We start from the raw sequence: 25,292 nt of genomic DNA, 5'->3' as shown, positions 1-25,292 counted from the left end.
GACTTTGCATAACATACGGGAGAGAGTCTAGAGCAGGGGTCCCGAAACTTCTTTGCATTGTGGACCGGTTTAATATTGACAATATTCTTGCGGACCAGCCGACCGGCAGGGGTGGGGGTAGGGTTGCCAACGGTGAAGAGTAGCAGTCAAATGCGTTGTTTACCCAGAAAGACTACAATGGCCATGAAGCCTTGCGCAGGCACCAGTGTGCATGCGCATCATGACTTGCCGATTCTCCCCCCCGCAAATCCTTTTTGGCGATTCCGTTCGTGGGGTGGGCTGTTAATCACTACTGGAATATAGGCGATAAGTGGGTAATACACTCAATTTTGTTTCTAAAAGAGTTGATCTAACGAATTTAATATTAAACACACAGTGCATATTTTCTTCACATAGCGATAAGTCAATTATCGGGGAGTTCAGGGGAGCTTGAAGTGTTGAATGAACTTCCAGTAGAAGTGTCAGAAGCAGGTTCGATATTATCATTTAAAGAAAAATTGGGCAGGTATATGGACAGGAAAAGAATGGAGGGTTATGGGCTGAGTGCAGGTCGGTGGGACTAGGTGAGAGTAGCGTTCGGCACGGACGAAGGGCCGAGATCGCCTGTTTCCATGCTGTAATTGTTATATGGGTTATTTAAGTCACATAAGTCAATAGCATCATAACATTTTAAGTAACATTTGGATATTAAACACACAGCACATATTTCCCCCCGTATGAACATATAAAACCATTGCAACACACCAATATCGCTGAATCAGTGGGAGCCCTGGGCTTGTTTCCCTGCAACAACACGGTCCTATCGAGGGGTGATGGGAGACAGCGATACTCGAAGGGGGTTCCTTGTGTCCAGTCTATTCTGCAATTTAGTTTTCGTTGCATTCATTGCAGAAAACTCCGCTTCGCAGAAAAATGTTGGAAATGAAAGCAACGTTTTCAGTGCTTTCGTGGCTATCTCAGGATATTTAGCCCTGACTTTGATCCAAAATGCCGACAGAGATGTTATGTCAAACATACTTTTCAGCCCGTCATCATTTGCAAGCTCGAGGAGTTAATCTCCTTCCCGCCCTGACACGGATGACGCGTGGGTAACGACCTCGCATGCGTAATGGCTGATCAGTGGCTGTGACAGGGAATGAGGAAAGGTGCAGCTGACTCATATCGCTTCCTCGCGGCCCGGTAGCGCATGCTCTGTGCCCCGGTGGTTGGAGACCACTGGTCTAGAGGAGGGCAACCTGGCTATTATAGTCCTTTAACAACAGTCCAAGCTTATGGATGAGAGGGACAGAGAGAACTTTACCCATAATTGAAACACTATTACAGCAAAAATCCTTCAGATTAGGGCAGATTGATTCACCTTCTGCACAAACTGAAGTATGATTTTGAGCCTGTCATCTTTTTTTGGTAGACATTATGCTGTTATCCAGTCATTTCCTGTTAAAGTGTGGCCCTTGGTTAAGTGGCTTTCTTGTACTTCATATTCATTCATGGTAACCTATACTTCTGGGGGTAAAATGTAACCCAAAACCTGTTACCACGCTGGAGACCTATTGAAGAGAATCTATGTTTGTAGAGCTTTGCAGGACGCATAAGCAGCTCAAAGGAAGCCTCGGGTCTGAAAGTAATAAACATGTCCTTTTGAGGAATGAAAACTTGCAAAGCAGCTTCTAAAAGATCATCATTTGACTCTTGTAGAGCAATTTCCCCATTTTATCTTTCCTGTTGTGCAAAGACCAATCCAATCTAAATAAATTATTGCTAAAAGTATAAATATGATACAAACTTTGTCATTTAATCCCTATTTAGGTTTTTGTTTTGTTTATTATAAACATGAATTTAATGCTTGGGCAGACACACTGATTCTTTCCATATTATACAAAAAGTTAGATGTTTAACCATGTGGAAATACTTAAAAATTAGGTTCAATTTCCTGGGCACTTTCCCAAACAATCATATTAATCTCTTAACTCTTTCTTTCCTTCTCTATATTATTGAACAGATTCCATGAACGGGAATGTCTAAAGTAAATAAAGTGCATAATGTAATTTGTGTTTTCAGCTTCCACTGACTAGACAATTTTTCATTTTTTAACATCACTTTACAATTAGGAATTGTGAAAAGCATTCAAAGAAACACCTCATTACAGCACAAAAGGGGCCACTTGGCTCATTGAATCTGATTTCTTGTAAATCCTTAATCAAGATTCCTCTTTGACTTATGGTTACATATGCAAGTGAGAATTCCCTGCTCATGCACAATTACTAATCGCTCCATTTCGGAAGAAAAATCTTCTCTCTGGCCCATTAGAAATGAACAATTTGCCACACAGGGATATGTGAGTAGTTGAGTTTTTTTTCCATGGAATTTAGATAGCACTGGCAATTCAAGGATTTATTGTCCATCCCTAATTACCCTTGAATGGATGAAGCAATGAAGAGTCAACCACATTGATGGTATGAAGCCACATATTGGCTAAACCAGGTTAAAATGGCAGATTTCTTTCTCTGAAGGTGATTAGCAAAATAGATACTCTAGTAGTTTCATAGTAACAGTTACTAAATTGTTTGAAAATTCCAGATGTATTTAATTATTTGAATTCAAAAACTCTTATTTCTCTAGCAGTGGTCCAGTGTCTTCATTGTTAGTGCACTTCCCATATGGTGTACAGTACTGAAAATGCTGTGGCACTTTGAGTGTATTATAGTACATCTGGAAGAGTCTCATATTGTATAGTCTAAGGTTAGTTAAGGGATTCTGTTAATCTTTTGTACCAGGTTCTGTTTCACGTAAATAATGGAGCTGGAAGAATTACTGCTAGGTACGAACCCAAGGAGGCACACCAGCTGTGCAATGGCAAGTGGCATAATCTTCAAGCCACCAAGAGCAAACATCGTATTGCATTGACTGTGGATGGAGTTACTGTGCAGGCTGACAATCCTTACATACAATCAACCTCAGCAGATACGAATGATCCAATCTATGTGGGTGGCTATCCTGGTATGTATTCTTTTCAAAATGATGTCCCCATTTGCTCTTCTCACAATACTGCATGATCCAATTCTATTTCTTCAATCATTTAGTCATCACTCAGTGCGATGTTCCAAAGTGCCTTTGAAGTGGACAGGCAACATGAGAGAGAATGATTGGCAGTGTTATGGACAAAGGTTAGGGGAAGGGACAACATTAACTTGAGAATCTCCTCCTCCTGTGTCATAACAAATCTGTCATTCTTTAAGATCATAACTATCACCATTAAGAATATTAGAACAAAATATTTCCAGTCAATATGTACCATGAGATTGTTTAAACCAAAAGAAACAGGAATAGAATTAGGTCATTCAGCCCATTGAGTCTGTTCCACCATTTCATCATGGCTAATCAATTTCCCTCTCAATCTCCTGCCTTCTCCCCATAACCTGGCCTCTACAGCCATCTGTAACAATGAATTCGATAGATTCACCACCCTCTGGCTAAAGAAATTCCTCTGTTCTAAATTGACATCCCTCTATTTTGAGACTGTGCCCTCTGGTCCTATACACCACCACCCCACGCCCCCCCACAAGAGGAAACATCCTCTTTGCATCCACTCTATATAGTCCTTTCAACATTCATTAAATTTCAATGCAATCCCTGCTCATTATCCTAAACTCCAGTGATTAAAGGCTCAGAGCTTGCAATTGCTGTTCCTATGATAACCCTTTCATTTCTAGAATCATTCTCGTGAAACTCAGAACCCTCTCCAATATCAGCACATCCTTTCTTAAAAAGGGGATTCAAAACTGCTCACAATACTCCCAAGTGAGGCCTCACCAGTCCTTTATACAGCCTCAGCATTACAGCCATGCTTTTATATTCTAGTCCTCTTGAAATGAATGCTAACATTGCATTCGCCTTTCTCACCACTGATTCAACCTATAAATGAACCTTTAGGGAACCCTTCATGAGAACTCACAAATACCTCTAGACCTCAGATTTTTGAATTATCTCCCCATTTTTAACAAAAAGTTTCTGCTTTTATTCCTTTTACCAAAGCACATAGCCGTACATTTCCTGACACTATATTCCATCTGCCACTTCTTTGCCCATTCTCCTAATCTGTCTAAGTCCTTCTGCAGTATCTCTGCTTCCTCAAACCTACCTTTTCCTCCCCCTATCTTTGTATTATCTGCAAACTTGGTCACAAAGCCATTAATTACATCATCCAAATCATGGACATACAGCATAAGAAGCAGACCCAACACAGACCCCTGTGGAACACCGTTAGTCACTGGCAGCTAATCCAAAAAGGATCCCGTTATTCCCACTCTTTGCCTCCTGCCAATGCTGTCATCTTGTTTAGCAGTCTCATGTGCAGTACCTTGTCAAAGGCCTTCTGAAAATCCAAGTACACAACAACACACCAACTCTACTTTGTCCATCCTGTTTGTTATTTCTCCAAAGAATTCCAACAGATTGGTCAGGCAAAAATTTTCCTTAAGGAAACCATGTTGACTTAGGCTCATTTTGTCATGTGCCTCCAAGTACCCCGAAACCACATCCTTAACAATAGACTCCAACATCTTCCCAACCACTGAGTTCAGGCTAACTGACCTATAATTTCCATTCTTGGCTGCATCTCTCCCTTCTTGAAGAGTGGAGTAACATTTGCAATTTTCCAATCCTCTGGAACTATACCAGAATCTAGTGATTCTTGAAGGATCATTACTAATGCCTCCACCATCTCTTCAACCACCTCTTTCATAACCCTGTGGTGTAGTCCATTAGGTCCAGGTGACTTTTCTACCTTCAGACCTTTCAATCTCCCTAGTATTAGCAACTGCACGCACTTCTGCCACCTGATGCAAAATACTTATTCAGTTTGTCAGCCATTTCATAATCCTGCCCATTACTGTATCTGCAGCATCATTTTCCAGCAGTCCAATATCTGTTCTCGCCTCTCTTTATATATCTGAAAAATCTTCTGGTATCATTTTTGAAATTATTGGTTAGCCTACCTTCATATTTCATCTTTACCCCTTATGTTTTTTTAAGTTGTTCTGTTTTTTTTTAATTCCCACTAATATTTGCTCTGTTATATGCGCTCTTCTTTGCTTTTATGTTGGCTTTGACTTCCATTGTTAGCCAAGGTTGTGTCATCCTGCGTTTAAACTACTTCCTCTTCTTTGGGATGTATCCATCCTTCACCTTCTGAATTGCTTTTAGAAACTCCAGCCATTGCTGCACTGCCACCATCTCTGCTAGTGTCCCCTTCCAATCACCTTTGACCAGCTCTTCTCTCATGCCTCTCCAATTCCCTTTAGTCCATTGTAGTACCAATACATCCAACTTTAGCTTCTCCCTCTCAAATTACAGGGTGAATACTGGCATTTTATGGTCACTGTTTACCTCAAGTTCATATCTGGTTCATTACACAACGCCTAATCCAGAATTGCTGATCTAGTGGGCTCAACCACAAGCTGCTCCAAAAAGCAATCTTGGGAGGTATTCCACAAAACTTGTCTCTTGGGATCCAGCCTCAACTTGATTTTCCCAATCTATCCACATATTGAAATCCCTCATGACTAACATAATATTGCCTTTTTGAAATGCTTTTTCTATCTCCCTCTGGGGTTTGTGTGCCACATCCTGACTACTATTTGGAGGGCTGTAAATAATCCTCATCAGGGTCTTCTTACCCTTGCAGTTTTTTAACTCTACATCTTCTGATCCTATGTCACATTTTTCTAAAGATTTGATTTCATATTTTTACCGGCAGAGCCACTCCTCCATCTCTGCCTGCCTACCTATCCTTTTGATAGATGTGATTATCCATGGATATCAAGCTTCCAATTGTAACCATTTTTCAGCCATGACTCCGTGATACCTACAGCATCATACTTGCCAGTCTCTAACTGCGCTACACGATCATCTACTTCTCTTCATATGCTATGTGCATTGAAATATAACACCTTCAGTCCTGTATTTGTTAAAATCTATTCATCCTTTGAGATACATTTAAGCAAGCTAAGGATATAAAGCGCCAGTTTAATGAGACCACATTTTGTCAGGCAGCATCTATGGAGGGAATTGGACAGTTGGCATTTCGGGTCAAGTCAGTTTTGTCTGTTTTCCTCCGGAAATGCTGCCTGACTCAAGCTCCTCCAGCTTTTAGCACATTGCTCCAGGATTTCAGCATCCACAGCGTCTTGTGTGTCCATTGGGTTGGGCACACTTTTATTTATGGGATGAACTGAGCCAGAACAAAGGTGTGCTGACCAGTCACACTACTACTCCAGCAGCAGTCTGGTGGGATTGGAGGAGGTGCAAAAAGACCAAGCCTAATACAGGAGGCTGCACTTGAATACTGTGCAAATAAAGTTCCTACACTGCTCCCGTCTGTTTTTAGAAATTAAACCAAATACAACAATCTCATCGGGTTGAAAGCAGGATCTCCAAGTGGCCACACGTTTTAATTCCACGTCCCATTCCCATTCTGATACGTCTATCCACGGCCTCCTCTACTGTCAAGATGAAGCCACACTCAGGGTGGAGGAACAACACCTTATATTCCATCTGAGTAGCCTCCAACCTGATGGTATGAACATTGACTTCCCTAACTTACGCTAATGCCCCACCTCCCCTTTGTACCCCATCCCTCATTTATTTATTTTTCTTCTCCCCCCCCTTTTTTTCTCCCTCTCACTACTTGCCCACCTTCTGGGTCCTCCCCCCCCTCCCCTTTCGCCCCTGACCTCCCATCCCATGATCCTCGCCTTTCTCCTGCTCTGTATCCCTTTTGCCAATCAACTGTCCAGCTCTTGGCTCCATCCCTCCCCCTCCTGTCTTCTCCTATCATTTTGGATCGCCCCTCCCAAATCTCTTACTAGCTCTTCTTTCAGTTAGTCCTGACGGAGGGCTGTAGCTCGTTTCTCACTGTCTACATCCACCTAAATCACAAATCCCTCACCGGCAGCCAGAGTGATATGGTTAATGGTGGGAGCAGGATTAGCAAGCAGACAGAAAGATACACTCTGAACATACCTACCATGGCCCCATTGCTAGATTATTTTCCAGCATAAAATTATTTGTTGAAATGTATAGGATTGTTAAAAGGATTAGCAACCCTCTACATATCAACTTAAAATTTTAAATCATTAGTTTAAAAAAGGATTGTTTAAACAATGTTATCCCTTTTCTGCCCAAGAAAAAGTCATTGTTGGGTATTTTAGAAGTAGTTGCTCCTGCTTATGGCCCTTCACACAATGGGCAGCTCCATGAGAAGTCCTGTTTATTTGTCTTGCCAGCAAGAAGTTAAATGCACTTTAGTCCGCTTACTTTCTGCAATACTCCCACACAAAGCAAAAATAGCTGGTACACTGTTTCCTCTCTTCTCAGAGATAGCTCTCACACTTGGTTTACATTTGAGAACAGGCTGTCACTAAGTATGGGATTGGCCATTCAGGACAGAGCTGAGGAGAATTTCTTCATTAAAAGTGCAGTGAATTTTCAAGACAGAGCAATAGTTTCTATATATTGAGGGAATTAAACCCTGGAAGTAAGGCATCAACCAGAATCTTCCTGAATGCTCTCGCTGACACAGAGGACAGAGTGGCCTTTTCTTGCTTGCATTTCTTGTGCAGCCAGTCTGCAAGGGTGACCCTGAGCTGTCAGTTTCCTGACACTGCAAGCCTCTTACACACTTCTTAAAGATGTTGGTGGTCTGCTCAAACTTTGAATGGAAAGTGTAGACTAAAACATTTCAATCCCTGTCCAATGTGTATGTGCACTCACTCAGAAATAAATCGAGCCGGGTACCAGAGTCTCTGTGGATCTGCTCTTTTGCAGTTCAAGGATCTCGATGGTGCACGGAAGTATTTAACCCTAAATGTGCATAGCTTCCAACTTTTTGAACAATTTCAAAATTGTAACAGCTGGTCTATATATTCACTGTAATACTGAATATGTTAGAATCAGGTTAATAATTTTTCAATTAAAGAAACCCAAGGTAATAAGTGTATGTTTATCTTTTCACACAGTGAATGTGAAGCAAAATTGCCTGACTCTTAAGAAGTCTTTCCAGGGCTGCATGAGGAACCTCAAGCTGACAAAAAATCAACACTCTGAAGACTTTGACTTCAGCAGAGCTTTTGATCTCCAGGGAGTCTTCCCCCATTCCTGTCCTAGCATTAAGCACTAACTTCCAGAGAATATATCCAAAGCAAACTGGAGCCATACCCATCTCGTCATTGCATTAAGTATCCTCCTTGACTCAGGATAAGTGTGCATTTTATGCCAGCAACAATTGCTGTTTATGAAAGTTACTTAGCTAAGTAATTTTGTACTGTACAACAAATACCTCCATCAAAACAATCATTACCAGCAGTAACAGGATGAATATTTTAATATTCATCATTTACAATTTATTTTTGACAGTATTTACTGGAAAAGTTAAACTTCGTTCATTTTGAATACCTTAACTCTTTTGCAATTAAAGTGCAAATAAGACTCGTTCATCCGGCTTTTTGTATTTTGTACTTATGCCATCTTCGAGCCTTTTAGACAGGAAATAACGCTCTCCATTAAATGAGGTTGCTAACCTAGCACTTGGCCTTTTAAGCCCCAGGGTGTGATACTGTGTTAGTGAACATTCAAAAGTCCAGCCTAATGACGCAGGAGAGCAAGTTCAAGTTCACCATGGGAATTTAAATTCAGTTAAGTAAATAAAAATGGCAATGTCAAAAATAGGATTAGTAACGTAACCATCACATATTGTTTTAAAAAAAAACAGCTGGTTCAATAAAGGGCAACCAAGAAGGACAAATGCAAATGATATTTGTCAGCACCACCACTTGCAGCTTCCCGCACAAGTAAAATGACGTCATTACTGGGAAGTACACTCACTGGCTATGTTATTAGGTACCTGTAGCTAATAAAGTGTCTATTGAGTGTATATTTGTGGTCTGCTGCTGCTGCCCATCTAGTTCAAGGTTGGGGGGTTGAGAAATGTTCTTTTGCTGTTGTAAAGCATGGTTATTTGAGTTACTGTCACCTTCCTATCAACTTGAACCACTCTGGGCATTCTCCACTAATGTCTCTCATTAACAAAGCATTTTCACCCACAGACATGCTTTTTGTACTATTCTCTGTAAACTCCAGAGACTGGTGTGTATGAATATCCCAGGTGATCAGCAGTTTCTGAGATACTCAGACTGCCCTGCATGAAACCAAAAATCATTCCACAGTCGAAGTCACTTGGATCACATTTTTTTCCCCATTTGGGGGATAGGTCTTACCATGTCTGCATGCTTTTATGCATTGAGTTACTTCCACATGATTGGCTGATTACAAGGCCCTTTGTTAGTTGGGGTCAACCATGATATGCAAGCCAGGACAGTACAATGTGGAGAGCAAGCTGTTGCCCATGCAGCAGGCTCCCCCTCTCCACACAGCTGATGATGGAACGGCAGAGACCAATACAGTTTGACACCAGTGGCATTGCTGGAGTTGCCGATCAGCATTGAGCTCAAGGTAGGACAGCCTTAGGGTCTCCAGCTCCGGATATCTCCTTGAGGTTTACTCCCAAGGTCCTCCCCATGCGTGGGTATAGCCGCAAGGCAGTTGGAGGTTTGGGATCAGAGTTTTCCTTATCTGAGATGAGCTGACAACCACAGTTGATGAGCCCCATCTGCTCAAAGCGACTGGTCTTAAGGCACCAGTAACCCATCTTTGCTCCTTCTGTCAGTAGAAGTAGTTCTGCCGGGCCTAGTAGCTAAGCCACAGGTGAAGGTCAGGAGCTGGACTTGGCTGGTTATCAGAGGCTATTTGAGATGCATGCCACTGGGAGCATTTAATAGATAGTGGGAGCTTATCCCCATTACCACCCCAGCTATAACAACGTTAAGGAACCTTGGCTAATTAGATATTTATATTAATGTATATTAACATTAATAAATATTACTTTACACCTAACAAAGTGGCACTGAGTGTATACTGCCTTTTTTGTGTTCACAAGGGCCTTTGCTAAAGGCCTTCAGTAACTGAAGAAAGTAGCGTGCTGGTACTTACAAGACCAGTGTAGATGGGCAATAAAATGTGGCCTTTCCAATGAAGCTGAGACCCTGAAAAATAGACATTTTATTTTAATTTCCCAGTGTGACTGATTCAAGATCTGTAGTAACGGACACATAACGGCCCTCTGAACAGACCCTGCCAGTCATTCAGTCATCAAGCTGAACAATAAATGGACAGTGAGGGTGAAACCAATATGGAGTACCAGAGAGAATATGGCTGCAGCACTCTGATTGCACAGCTATACATCATTTTCACCTTGTTTACCATGCAGGTATGTGCCCCAAGAGTTAAAAATCTACTCCTGATTCAAAAGTTACTTTCACACACAAAGTAAGGAAATAGACCTTTCTTTCCTTCTCAGTGACTGAGCCAGAAAAAGTTTCCTCCTCTCATGTAAGGAAGCCCAATAAAAATACTTGATACATTTGGTCTCAATCTTGATGATCTTAAAATTGACTTTTTTTTCCATTAAAAAGCCTGAAATATCCAAAAGGTTTTCCTAAGGAATAGAAATTAAGAGTAATATAAGAACTTAACCCTCAAAACATTTCTTTTTATGAACTTAAAGCAATTAATTAACTGCAAACACGAGGAAATCTGCAGATGCTGGAATTTCAAGCAACACACACTATACCCCTTGCCCATCCTCTGGGCTTTTTCCCCTCCTCCCCCTTTTCTTCCTCCCTGGGCCTCCTGTCCCATGATCCTCTCATATCCCTTTTGCCAATCACCTGACCAGCTCTTGGCTCCATCCCCCCTCCCCACCCTGTCTTATCCTATCATTTCAGATCTCCCCCTCCCCCTTTCAAATATCTTACTAGCTCTTCCTTCAGTTAGTCCTGACGAAGGGTCTCGGCCCAAAACATTGACTGTACCTCTTCCTAGAGATGCTGCCTGGCCTGCTGCGTTCACCAGCAACTTTAATGTGTTAATTAATTAACCTATAGTTTTCACTGGAGCAGCTGAGACTGAGGGTAGATAAGATTATGACAGGCATTGACAGACAGCAGCGTTGAAATGTCTAAGAGGGCATTTAGGGTGAGGGAGGTAATTTCAAGAGATGTGGGGCAATTTTTTTCCAAAAAAGAGTTGTGGGTGTCAGGAATATGTTGCCGAGGTGGTGGTAGAGGCAGAAAGATAAGGGGGTTTTAGGAGTAATTTAGATAAGGACATGAATGTAAAGAAACTGGAAGGATATGGACATTCTGTAGGCAGAAGAGATCAGTTTAATTGGCCATTTGGTTACTGATTGTTTCGGCTGAAGGGCCTTTTCTTGTGCTATACTGTTCTATGTTCTATCCAGTGGGTGTTGTAAGCAAATTTCCCAAATATTGCCAAATAACATCGTGAAGGTACAAGAGGCTGGCTGAATATTGACAGGTTTGATCTAAATTTTACAAGAATACTGGGAGTTCCATTTTAAATCATAGTGTTATGTTATATGACTTCATTCCCTTTCACCTGCATCGCTATGAATCTGCTATAAAGTATAATTGCTTTTGTTTCCCAGCTTGAGCTGGAATCCAAAGTGTAAGATCACAATTTCTCGACACAAATTAGGTAGCCCATATCAATTGGAACAAGCCACACTTGTTTGAACAGCAGCTAATCCACTTGAACAGGGTATGCAGAGCCCTGTTGTAAGAGCACCAAACAACCTCTACTCCCATCTGTAAACAACTTGTATGAATATGCTTTATTTCTGCTTCAAGAGAATCATCTGTACAGCTGAGTAAAAACAGATGAAGGTGAGGTAATATTATTTAACACTTGTACAATGTTAAATGCCAATCACAAAAATGCTACAGGGCAGATTATCGCAAAACTGGGGCGTTCTGTTTAGACTTTCAGTTGTTGGGCTACCCAGAGAGGAAGAAACTGGACAACAACATGAGGATTCCTTTTGAAATAGAGGGTTTATGTTCTTTTAAATAAGCAGCTGGTTAATCTGATAGGCATGACTAACCCTGACACTGGAGCCTGGGATGCTAATCAAGTTTTGATAGCTCATGAGGTTAGTAAAATGAAGCTGACTCCACACCACTTTAAACAAGATATCTAATCTCTTGCATTCCTGTCATACCATCTTATTTAATACCAATGGAAATTTTATACCTTCTCGTTAATTAAATAAAAACTCCAGCAATATCGTACTATGTGATCTTGGATATCTGGAATCAGAAATCTCCAGTCCAAGACACTGAAATGCTTCAGTTTTGTACTATAGCTGATACATGGGTTTTAGATTCAAGATTCAAGCTTGTTCAATGTCAGTTGGATCAAATGCAACACAAAAAAGAAACACTACCAGATAAAATAACCCAATAAAAAAACACAATAACTATAAATACATAAGATAGCATATATACATTGACTGTACATCCATAAAGTGACATAAGGTGGCTGACAGAAAATGGTAGCATAGTTGTGGTGGGGTGAGTGGATTAGTGGGTGGAGGTGTTGGTTAGTCTTCCTACTTGGGGATAGTAACTGTTTCTGAGTCTGGTGGTCCTAGTGTGGATGCTACATAGCCTCCTGCTTAACGGTACATGAGCAGGATGGGTGGGATCCTTAATGACACTGCTGGCCTTTTCCCAGCACCTTTCTGTATCTACGTCCTTGGTGCTGGGTAGGCTGGTGTCACTGATACATTGGGCAGGATTGACCACCCAAGTTGTAAAAATGTCTACAAATTGAATTACCTACAAATATGTGAAATAGGGCTATCTGCTTTAAGAAAGGATTTGCCGTTGAAACAATCTTTTTGTCATCACTTGAGACTGCTTTGGAAATGAAGCCAAATGAGGAAGGAAATTAAAATGAGAGAGGAGGCATAGAGGAATCATTTAGCACAATGCAAAGTAAGTGTTAGGTTGTTTTGAGTAAATATCCACATGCAATGAATGCCATTCACTTTCTGCGGGGGGGGGTGGGAAAATTTTACCAACACTTACATTTTAGTTTGGTCATGTGGTGTCTAAGGGAAACACATATATAGCTGACTGGTAGAAACAAAACTGTTCGCTCAAGGCTATACTGAGCCATGAGGCAAATCAGTCTGGGGGATTGGGGTATGAAGTGATCCTGAGGGACTGGCAAAGAAAATGGAAGACTTTTTCCATGACACAAAACTACTCTGTCAAAAACAAACTTAAAATTTCCAGACTCTCTTTCAAGGCTTGTTGATGCAAAACATCCACATCTGCACTGTATTACACAACTCTAGTTGAATCCAACAAAAGGAAGCATACCCCAAATGGAATGATTTATAGCAAACTTGAATAGTGTGGCAGCAAGCTGCCTTGTAACCTCATTTCCAGTGCTGGCTGTCCATTCCACTGGATGGTTGAGAGTCAAATTGTTTAAACTCTCATTGCATGAATAAAAAGACTCAATTTCAGAGCCAGCTTCTCAAGATATGAGGTAATTTCGAAGTGTTTACAGAAATAAATAGCAATTATGGTCCTGAGGAAGCCACAACACAAACCACAAATTTAAAGCAACCAGTAAGAATGTGATAGCTACCCCTCTTCAGAAAAGTAATTCCTATTTTGGAAGTTCAGCTCGGACTTTTGAAGAAAATCAACTCTTTGTCTGTTTATTAACCTTTCTGTGAATTACTTTAGAAGCTACTACATTGTTTGAACTGTCAACCTGGTTACTGCTATTGCTTGCTAAGAAGGATTCAAATCACAAAAAGATGTCAGTCAAAAAGGAAGTCTTATTCAGCAGTGTAAACAGCATGCAAGCCAAGATTGTCTGAGATTCAGTATTTCATTTGAGAGGGATGTTGGGTTTGTTTTCCATGGAATGCAGGAAGGCTGAGAAGAGACTTGCTAAAGTTGTACAAAATGATAAAGGGTACATATAGTAGGAAACTTGTTAATTGCAGACAATGTAAATCATTAGCATGTATGGGATTAAGGTAAAGGGTAGAAAGCTTAGAGAGGATTTGAGAAATACATTCATCACTCGAAGACTCGTAGAAATCTTTCTAAGGGGCTGTTGGAGGCAGACATGCAATACTTAACTATCTAGATGAGCACTTGAATCACCAGGGCATAGAATGCTATGGACCAAGTACTAGAAAAATGGAATTTGTATTGATAGGTACTCAATTATCAGCATTGACTCAGTGGTACAAAGAGTATGTTTCTATCATGTATACCTCCAAGGCTTTGCATTTAGTAATACTGGTGCCATTTGACCAGGCGTAGAAGTTTAGGATTATCATAAATCCCCAAATAATGCTTATCTTGGTTGCACTAGCGAAGATTATTATCCCTTTTCATGATAGGTGCAGGAGTAGGCCATTCAGCCCTTCAAGCCTGCACCGCCATTCAGTATGATCATGGCTGATCATCCAACTCAGAATCCTGTACCTGCCTTCTCTCCATACCCCCGATCCCCTTAGCCACAAGGGCCATATCTAACTCCCTCTTAAATATAGCCAATGAACTGGCCTCAACTGTTTCCTGTGGCAGAGAATTCCACAGATTCACCACTCTCTGTGTGAAGAAGTTTTTCCTCATCTCGGTCCTAAAAGGCTTCCCCTTTATCCTCAAACTGTGACCCCTCGTTCTGGACTTCCCCAACATCGGGAACAATTTTCCTGCATCTAGCCTGTCCAATCCCTTTAGGATTTTATACGTTTCAATAAGATCCCCCATCAGTCTTCTAAATTCCAGTGAGTATAAGCCTAGTCAATCCAGTCTTTCATCATATGAAAGTCCTGCCATCCCAGGAATCAATCTGGTGAACCTTCTTTGTACTCCCTCTAAGGCAAAAATGTCTTTCCTCAGATTAGGGGACCAAAACTGCACACAATACTCCAGGTGTGGTCTCACCAAGGCCTTGTACAACTGCAGCAGTACCTCCCTGCTCCTGTACTCGAATCTTCTTGCTATAAATGCCAGCATACCATTCGCCTTTTTCACCGCCTGCTGTACCTGCATGCCCACTTTCAATGACTGGTGTATAATGACACCCAGGTCTCGTAGCGCCTCCCGTTTTCCTAATCTGCCACGATTCAGATAATAATCTGTTTTCCTGTTCTTGCCACCAAGGTGGATAACCTCACATTTATTCACATTAAATTGCACTTGCCATGAATTTACCCACTCACCTAACCTATCCAAGTCACCCTGCATCCTCTTAGCATCCTCCTCACCGCTAACACTGCCGCCCAGCTTCGTGTCATCCGCAAACTTGGAGATGCTACATTTAATTCCCTCATCTAAGTCATTAGTATATATTGTAAACAACTGGGGTCCCAGCACTGAGCCTTGCGGTACCCCACTAGTCACTGCCTGCCATTCTGAAAAGGTCCCGTTTATTCCCACTCTTTGCTTCCTGTCTGCCAACCAATTCTCTATCCACATCAATACCATACCCCCAATACCGCGTGCTTTAAGTTTGCACACTAATCTCCTGTGTGGGAGCTTGTCAAAAGCCTTTTGAAAATCCAAATATACCACATCCACTGGTTCTCTCTTATCCACTCTGCTAGTTACATCCTCAAAAAATTCTATAAGATTCGTCAGGCATGATTTTCCTTTCACAAATCCATGCTGACTTTGTCCGATGATTTCACCGCTTTCCAAATGTGCTGTTATCACATCTTTGATAACTGACTCTAGCATTTTCCCCACCACCGATGTTAAGGCTAACGGGTCTATAATTCCCCCGTTTCTCTCTCCATCCTTTTTTAAAAAGCGGGGTTACATTAGCCACCCTCCAATCCTCAGGAACTAATCCAGAATATAAAGCGTTCTGAAAAATTATCACTAATGCATCCACTATTTCTTGGGCTACTTCCTTAAGCACTCTGGAATGCAGACCATCTGGCCCTGGGGATTTATCTGCCTTTAATCCCTTCAATTTACCTAACACCACTTCCCTACTAACATGTATTTCCCTCAGTTCCTCCATCTCACTAGACCCTCGGTCCCCTACTATTTCCGGAAAATTATTTATGTCCTCCTATTCAATTGGTCTGCCATGTCCTTGTTCCCCATGATCAATTCACCTGTTTCTGACTGTAAGGGACCTACATTTGTATTAACCAATCTTTTTCTTTTCACATATCTATAAAAGCTTTTAGAGTCAGTTTTTATGTTCCCTGCTAGCTTTCTCTCATAATCCTTTTTCCCTTTCCTAATTAAGCCCTTTATCCTCCTCTGCTGGACTCTGAATTTCTCCTAGTCCTCAGGTGTGCTGCTTTTTCTGGCTAATTTGTACATTTCTTCTTCGGAATTGATACTATCCCTAATTTCCCTTGTCAGCCATAGGTGCACTACCTTCCCTGGTTTATTCTTTTGCCAAACTGGGATGAACAATTGTTGTAGTTCATCCATGCGATCTTTAAATGCTTGCCATTGCATATCCACCGTCAACCCTTTAAGTGTCATTTGCCAGTCTATCTTAGCTAATTCACGTCTCATACCTTCAAAGTTACCCTTCTTTAAGTTCAGAACCTTTGTTTCTGAATTAACTATGTCACTCTCCATCTTAATGAAGAATTCCACCATATTATGGTCACTCATATCCAAGGGGCCTCACACCACAAGATTGCTAACTATCCCTTCCGCATTGATCAATACCCAGCCTAGAATGGCTTGCTCTCTAGTTGGTTCCTCGACATGTTGGTTCAGAAAACCATCCCACATACATTCCAAGAAATCCTCTTCCTCAGCACCCTTACCAATTCGGTTCACCCAATCTATATGTAGAGTGAAGTCACCCATTATAACTGCTGTTCCTTTATTGCACGCACTTCTAATTTCCTGTTTACTGCCATCCCCAACCTCACTACTATTGTTAGGTGGCCTGTACACAACTCCCACCAGCGTTTTCTGCCCCATAGTGTTATGCAGCTCTACCCATATCGATTCCACATCCTCCAGGCTAATATCCTTCCTTTCTATTGCATAACATGGGAGATAACTCCCATTGTGTTCACGAAAAATATAAATGGAGAACATGACAGAATATTCAAATGCCAGTTGACTTAAATATTTGTAAAGATAATGGTCATTGACTTCAGCAAGAGCAGTGTACATGCCCCTGTCTGCATCAATGTTGTTGAGGTTGAGAGAGCTTGGAGCTTCATGTTCATAGGAATGAACATCACAATAGCTTATCTTTGTCCAACCACATAGTTCCAGGTCAAGTTTAAGTTTAATTGTCATTCAGCCATACATAAATATCCATGAATACAGCATTACTCCGGGGCCAGGTGGAAAACACAGTACCAACAGTCATACACAGGACAAGGCACATGTAAGATAGCAGTAAAATATATTTAGACAAAAAAAATATAGTCCAAGTCCCAGAGTCCATGAATGTAGAAGCAGTCTGCAGTGGAACACAATGAAGCTTGTCTTCTGCTGAGCTAACATTAGGGGGCAGTTTCGACTCCAGCATAGACCCTGCACCACACCACCTCTGGCACTCCAGTGGAGTGCCCAACTCCGATGCCTCCCTCTGGGTGGCTGCAAACAGGCGACACCGCAGCCTGAGGCCTAGGCCTATCTACATCGCTATCATTTGTACTTCATCATTTACATGCACTGTACTTTTTCAGAAGTTTTATGCACTTTATTCTGCATTGTTATTGTTACCTTAATGTACTGTGTAATGATTTGATCTGTATGGACGGTATGCAAGACAAGCTTTTTACCGTACATGGAGACAATAATAAACCAGTTCTAATCCCAAAGGTCAGGAGAAAAGGATGGGCAGTTTAAATCTAAGGATTCCAAAACAATAGAAGGGACATTAATGACACCAATGACAATGGAATACTTCATCACTGAGCCAAAGTAGCAAAAGGTGCCTTTTCCTGCTTAAGGATGGGTTATGGTTGATGGATAAAGTCAGAGACTTACCATTTTGATCCAGGTCTCTGTGCAATACTCTCCATTATCACCACTGTTAATGGGGTTGTGCAGCTAATAGAGCTGCAGCCTCTCAGCACCACGTGACCAAGTTCTCTCCATGACCCTGAGGATTACCTCTCAGACCCCAAAAAACACACAGGTTGGCAGGTTGACTGGCAACTGCAAACTGTCCTTGGAGCGCAGATGAGCAGTAGAATCTGAGGGGAGTTGAGAATAAGTTAAAGAGGGAATTATAAGGGGGAATGCAAATACTCGGGCCAGGTACAGACTAGATGCAAACATAAAGCTACATAGCTATAAAGAGATTTAGCGTATGGAATCTGAGAAATTCAGACAATCTGAATGTCTCATAAATAGGCAAGGTATTTTACACAGAATTAATAGCATAACCAGTTTTTAAACCCAATTCATCTTCATGAAACTTTACTATCATGGCCTTTTTATTCTTTATTGCCCCATTTACTTGACTTGCTTCCCCTTAAGTGCATCCAAATATAATCACTTCAACAACAATGCAAATATGATTGCAAGGTGTACTATTATTATTAAAATCCAAACCTACGATTTCCAAACAATTATATACATATTCAAAATGTACTTATACTAAAACTGAGTTACATTTTGGAAAGTATAAAAATGTTTTCATAATTTTATTGGTATGTAACGTGAACTTGGTAAAGTACAATATACATTTGTACACATTCATAATGCTTCTGTGCCTTATCAGTAGTATTCAGAAGCTCACCATTCCTTCCATTGATGATTGGTTTATTATGGACACAGCTTAAAAGCACCATTGCATACTTGTGGTGTTCTACTTCCATACACTCACTGAACAGGAATACACACACAGGATATTCTGCTCAGATCATCATCTCAGATGAATCAAAGGCTACCCCATGAATTACAAGTGGTTCTACAGGATAACACCTACCAATTTATACATCATCACTCATCATGTAGCATTGATCTACTGTCAGTATCATCCATTGTACAATCAGATCACATATCAAGAAACATTGGTACATACATGAATAACAGAATTTTCTAAAAAAGTCAAACAGAAATAATTTATATTTCAAGGTGATGATTCTCTCTATGTTTCATGGGCTAATTCATTAAAAGATTCAATGTCAGTCAGAATATATGGCTTGCAAGCCAGAGTTTTCCATCCAAAAATCTTGATTGGACTTTCAAAGATGACAGCCTCTTAAAAATCACAGGTTTCATGAGAACTGTATTGAATGAGTTGAAGTTGATTTTTCACCTCAGCTACCAGGTTCAAACAGAGCAGATGGTATTAAAATCTCCTCTATCTGCTGCTTGTAGAGCTCCTTGTGAATTGTGCATGATCCTCCAGAAAAAAAAACTGCATCCAATTGAGTATTTATATTAGCATGGAAAACAGCCGTCCAGGCATATGTTGTTGGAAAATCTTTATTGTGTATCTTCCTGATTTGGTGTGAAAACTGAAGGAAGAATTTCCAATAAAGGTCTCCTGATCAAGGGATTCCACTGAAGTAATTGTGAGAAATCATAACAGGACAGGATACCTGCCTTCCTTAAATGGAGCATCAAACTTAAATGCAGGGAGGTTAAAGTATAATGATATAAAACCTTGGTTAGGCCACTGCTGGAGTATTGTATGCCATTCTGGTCACCACACCATAAGAGGAGATGATTGCATCAGACAGGATAGAGAGACAATTAACCAAGATATTACCTAGGATGGTGTATTTCAGTTGTGTGAATTTTGATAGACCTTCCCCCCACCCCCCCATGGAAAAAGAGCAAACATGACTGATTTATTCAATATTATGACAGGCATATATAGGGTAGATATTAAGAAACTTTTCCATATAGCACTGGTGTCTAATTCCAGGGTGCAGTGGCTCAACAAGGTTTAAAGAGGATCTGAGAGAGAATGTGTGGCTGCAGACTGGCTGAGGGAGAGACGGAAGCTGTGACATTTACAATATTCAGGAATTTAGACAAACACTTGAACCATTAAACCATATAATGCTATGGGCAATGTGCTGGGTAATGAATTTGGACTGTTTCTGTTCCAGATGACTACGTGATTCTTTGAAATGTATGGAACGACCAGGTGAGGGTGCCTCATCCTTACAAACACAAAACAATCCTTGTTCTCCCAGCGCCAGTTGGCAATACAACACATTGGTGAAGCAATGGGGCCCAAGTTTGATCACTCATCTTCCATCCGGAAGTTAAGCTAGCAGAATGGAACCACTGCCTGTGTAGAGGCATCTCAATTCAATGAAACTAAAGTTGGGTGGGCCAATACTGCCAGATTACCATCCAGGTAATGAAGTTGCTGAATACTGAGCTTCTGCCACATATTAACATTTCATGGTTCCAGAAATCAGCAGTAAGAAACAAACAACATGGGAAGTTATGATTAGATAAGAGCAAAAAGTGTAAATTAAACTCTAATTTTGGAGGTCAGTCCAGGTTTGATTAGTCTAGAGCCATGCATTCAAGCCTCAATGTTTTTAGGAGCTACAGGTACATTGAAAGTTATATTCTTAAATGCAGCAGAGGAGATTCTCATACCTTCATGATGGCAAAGAGCCATGTTATAATTTTGATGGTAACCAGTTGTTCTGATTTAAAAACAAGCAGGCCTTCTAGACCCATATGTACCCCTACTCTAGCTGCCATCTTTGCTGGTACAATAAAGGGTGGAAAGATAGTGAGGCTTCATGCCTCTACACAAGCGGATTATTTGCAGGTCACTGGGGGTCACTTTGTAGGATCGTGTGATAAACATGAAGGACCCTGTTCCCCCCCAGAGCCCTCTCAATTTATCCCAACTCTGTCGGGAATCAGTAAATATGTGAATAAACAGAGGTAGCTTTGCACAGACATTTCAGAAAACACAATGTTATAAAAATTGCATCGACAATAAACATATAAAAGTGGAAATTGTTCTCAAACACAAAAACAAATGGTTATAAATACACTATAGTTTCCACTGCACTTCTGGCAGTGGAGTTATTACTAATGAGGGTTTTTATAAACTCTTACGGTAGTGTTAAAAATTAAAGTCATAATTAAACCTTCTGGAGGCAGGTAAATTGGAGTGTTAGCAAAATGTTCTCTGGACAAACTTATCCAGATCTGTTAACAAGGAGAATTTTCCCCCATTCACTCGACCTTTTCACTTCATTAGTTTTTGGATGGTCCTTCTTCTCAACTGGTGAGATGGGAACCATTTTCATTCCAGGCACCAAGAGACCTCAAAGGAAACCAATGCGAGGTATGGCACTGTCAATCTCTAATGCTACTCTGACCTATCAGTGGATCCTAGCCCAACATCTCTGAAATACTTATGACCACTGTTTTTACAACAGTCAAAGAAGAGTCATAAAGAAATGGCATTTCAGAGCACTGCTAACCGCTGACTGAAGGGTGGGTTCGCGTTGAACAAGCCGTATTGTGAGTGGCAAGGCTGTAATCACCCAAACTCATTTAAAACAGCTATCTAGGAGGCCGGAATAGATCAATACATGCTAATCCACTGGCATTCCGTTATGCTATGAAGCTCTATGTGTTTTATTTTCCTTTCTAGTAACACTGTTCACAGTCTAGATAGAGAATTGAACTCTTTAATATTACTGATTAAACTCTAAGATTTCATTCCGAAGACTAAAAACATTCCTTTAACATTGTGACTCCTGTATGTTTACTTCCCCCTTAATCAGCATTGAAATTATTTTCCAAAGTATCCCAAGGAACAGACCTTCCATTTTGCAGCACTGTCTGAATCTCGTTAAACTTTGGTTTTCCAAGTCGAATCATAACCACAAATGGCAAAGAAGCAATCATCTCGATGAGAGATCAGTCACTGATTGTCGCTCAAGGAACTGAGTGCCTTAAGCAACACGTGAGATTTTTAGAGTTATAATGCATGCAGTTCATTTTCACCTCATAACTAACTGTGTTGCTTCTCAACAGGAAAGAGAAAGAAAGTGCAAAAAGAAATTGACATGTTTACTCAGAATAGATAGCCAATACTCCCAGTCTCAAAAGTACGTATTAAAGATAGAGAATGAAGAGAAGACAAAGGCTACAATCTGGAGCAGCAAATAAGATGTCAGAGGAACTTGGCAGGTCAGGAAGCACCTGTGGTGTTAAAAGGGACGGTCAATGTTTCAGGATGCAACCCTCCATCTGGACCTAAAGACAGATGGGATTTAGCCAGTATAAAAAGGTGAAGGAAGGGTGAAGCTTGAGCTAGCAAGCAATAAGTGGATCCAGGAGAGGTGGGATGATAGGTAGATACAGGAGAGTAGGGTGGAAATCACAGCAGAATCCTGGGGTTAGTAGGTGGAGGCAACAAAGGGCTGCAGATGATGGCCTCTGTTAGGAAAGTCCACCCACCAAATGTCCTATTTCTCAAGTTTTTTTCTCAAGTTAAGACAGCATAAAACATTGTAATTTGGGGGGGGGGGGGTGAAGAAAGATGGTGTACAGTAGAACACCTGGTAGAAGTGCCGTGTCAAGCTTCAGTGAGAGTTTAATCCTGACCTCAGGTGCTGTTTGTGTGGAGTTTGCACATTCCCCCTGTGAATGCATGGGTTCCTTCCAGGCCCTCTGGCTTTCACCCACGCCCAAAACCATGCAGACTGGTGGTTAATTAGTCATTCTAAATAGCTACATGTGTGTCATGAATGATAGAATAGAATCTGAGGGCAATTAATTAGAGTGTGGGGAGAATAAAATGGAATAAGTGTAAAATGGTCAGAGGGGACTCAATGGGTCAAAAGGTTTATTTTTGTGCTGTTTGATCATCCAGGATTCCAGATCCTTAAACAGGTAATGTCTGGATTTCATGGCTGTAATATAATAACACCTTAAAAAGTCAACCAGATCTGGTGATGATATTAAAGTGAATGGAACGTGTGTTATGTGCACCAGAATCCCCAATTTGCACTCTCCCAAAAGCAGTTTCAACAAATGACCTGTAATGTGAGTATGCTGCTCTAAATACGATTACATCATGCACTCTGCTTAAAGAAACAAATGAAAGTGCATTGCACAGATCAAGCAGAAGACCACGTGGAAAGGGTTAAATGAGCCACTGTGGGAGTAAGCTCTCGTGAACCATTAACACTGACAAAGACCAAAATGACCCTCTCTACGTATTCCTCCTAGTTGTACATATATACACTCTATGTAAACAGGAAGTTTAGTCAGTTGTACAGCATAGTTAATGGTTTTACTGTGGTACATGTAACTGATAGGATTTCTTCCACCGCACCCGAGAGGAATAGGATTACTTGCTGCTAACATGATTAAGTCATTAATAAGCACTATCCAATGAAGAATAGGCTAAGAAAACTCTTGCATAACTGAATTTTTAAAAAAGCAAACTACATTTTTTCTAGGAGGCTGAGAAATTAGTGGAAGTCAAATATACCCGACTCCCCCCACCCCCACCCAACCAAAAAATGTGCTCAATTTTCGCAAGTCAGAGAAAGACCCCAAGAATCTGCCAGCAACTTTCATGTACAGATGGGCTCTCTGAACAGCACAGCAGTGTTGAAGTGATCCAGCAGTTATGTTAAAGCACCAGAACAATCTAATGAGCTTAACTGCAGACTAATATCTGAACAGGAGGTGATCATTCAGCCCTTCGATTCTGTCAAACCGGTCTATGAGCCAGTGGCTGACCTGTGACCCAGCTCCGTACTCATTAGCTCAGGATGTATGAAGATGACCAGAGGTACTCAATCACAGAGTAGGCCAATGAGTTATCTTCACATATTGCCTCACTTTCTGCTAATAGCACACAATATCACAGGAGACTAGTTCCTCAGGAGATATCAAATTCCAGCCAAAGTACCAATAGCACACAGTCAACAGGCACTGCCCAATAGAGATTAGGTTACACAGTGATGTCTTCCTCCATCTTGAAAATCAGCTTCCTACAGATTTTTAAAAAAAGCATAACAGGGTTTTATTTCCAGAGGGTCTGAGGCCTTGTTTGCTTGCTGTGTCCACAACTCATCTCTCTGTATATACACAGGCTCCATGAGAACCATGTTTGAAAGTCTGGCATTTAGTTTATTGCAAAACAAAATTCCAGGCTGATTTGTAACTCAGCTCAGGGTCATGTGCCAACAGGAATTCCGTTTTTGTGCAGGTGCAGCTATCATCCTCTTTATGTAACAACTTCCCGTCTTATCAGATCTACGGAATTTGGCACAGTTTCCATTCACTTCGGAATAGATTTTGTAGAAAAAAATATATCCTTGTTGATTCTTTGGCTGCTCTCCATTCTGTGTCCATGAACTTTGACGGCACAATCATTACTTCCCTATACTACCACCCTCCCCACCCTAAAAAAAAGCAAAGTAAAACATGATTGGTTATGCCTGTGGCTCATTCCGAATGTGTAGTCTGCTTAAATGCTGCAATTGTTTAAAATGCACATTCCTTCCAGACCATATCCTTAATGTTTCTGTCTGGCATGCCGACTTGTTTCATAAACACCCCCAGATGAGTTACTGCAAGTTGTTCATTTTAGGTCACGCACAAACATTCGACTGATTCCAACATGCTGAGGTGCTTGAGGAAGCGTCCAGATGATGGGAGTCTTGTTGGTGCTCTGAATACCCAACTGAATGACAATGCAGCTGCATGAAATGCCTTAATCAGATGAGTAAGATGGTGACTACCAAAATGATCACCTTCCAATGCAGAATCTGTACCAGTAACAACAGCTGAAAGCCTTAAGATGCAAAGGCTCCATTATAAACCACCATTGTTCTCGGAAATCCCAACAGTTAAATTCACCACTCTGCTGCTTCAGGATTCTTCAATGCTCCTTCACTCTTCAGCAAATAACCTTACAGTGTTCTGGGTTTAATGACCCAAGTTGCATTGGGATTTAAATGGTACAAGTCTAGAATGTATGTGTTGAGGTCCAGGCAGCGCTCTCCTGCAAAGAGGAAAAACACATTGTAAATAATGAAATTCAAATGGCCGCGTAAAGAAATGAAGTTGCTGGAATGGTGCCACACATTCCAACCTGGTGGTTCAACTTCCATACAATACAGTCAGGTATTAGACCTAATGCATGTTTAAGTACCCCAGTGAAAATAGAACCATTATCATAGATTTTTTTCATTTCTACTCTCAGCTCATGATTATTTTAATGAGCTACTTTGTCTGCCTCCTTGGATGGATTGCAGAGAGCCCTGGTCTGACGTGCAGGTCTGGTCGATGTGTCCTGATCCAGAGCAATGCGTTTGACTCTTAATTGTCCTCTCTCGGAAGTGATCCTCTAAAGCTGCTCAGTTGTGCCAAAACTTC

The 25,292-nt window shown here is 41.0% G+C and overlaps 2 protein-coding genes across 9 annotated transcripts in view; one reads left to right on the top strand and one right to left on the bottom strand.

Annotated features, from left to right (window-relative positions):
- Window positions 1-8,765, top strand: part of lama1 (laminin, alpha 1) — a 349,617-nt gene extending 340,852 nt beyond the window's left edge. The window contains exons 62-63 of the mRNA XM_063058896.1: window positions 2,775-2,997; window positions 8,016-8,765. Of these exons, the coding sequence (XP_062914966.1) occupies window positions 2,775-2,997; window positions 8,016-8,176 (384 nt within the window). The 3' untranslated portion in view covers window positions 8,177-8,765. The remainder of the gene's footprint in view (window positions 1-2,774; window positions 2,998-8,015) is intronic.
- Window positions 8,766-17,217: 8,452 nt separating this feature from the next.
- arhgap28 (Rho GTPase activating protein 28) overlaps window positions 17,218-25,292 on the bottom strand; it is a 232,433-nt gene continuing 224,358 nt past the window's right edge. For all 8 annotated transcript variants that reach the window (XM_063058816.1, XM_063058851.1, XM_063058805.1 and 5 more), the window contains one exon: window positions 17,218-24,918. In XM_063058816.1, the coding sequence (XP_062914886.1) occupies window positions 24,827-24,918 (92 nt within the window). In that variant the 3' untranslated portion in view covers window positions 17,218-24,826. The remainder of the gene's footprint in view (window positions 24,919-25,292) is intronic.

The sequence above is a fragment of the Mobula hypostoma genome, chromosome 1 (assembly GCF_963921235.1).
Source record: "Mobula hypostoma chromosome 1, sMobHyp1.1, whole genome shotgun sequence".
NCBI lineage: Eukaryota > Metazoa > Chordata > Chondrichthyes > Myliobatiformes > Myliobatidae > Mobula > Mobula hypostoma.
The sequence above is the reverse complement of the archived record's forward strand: the minus strand, read 5'-3'. Positions and strand labels throughout refer to the sequence as shown.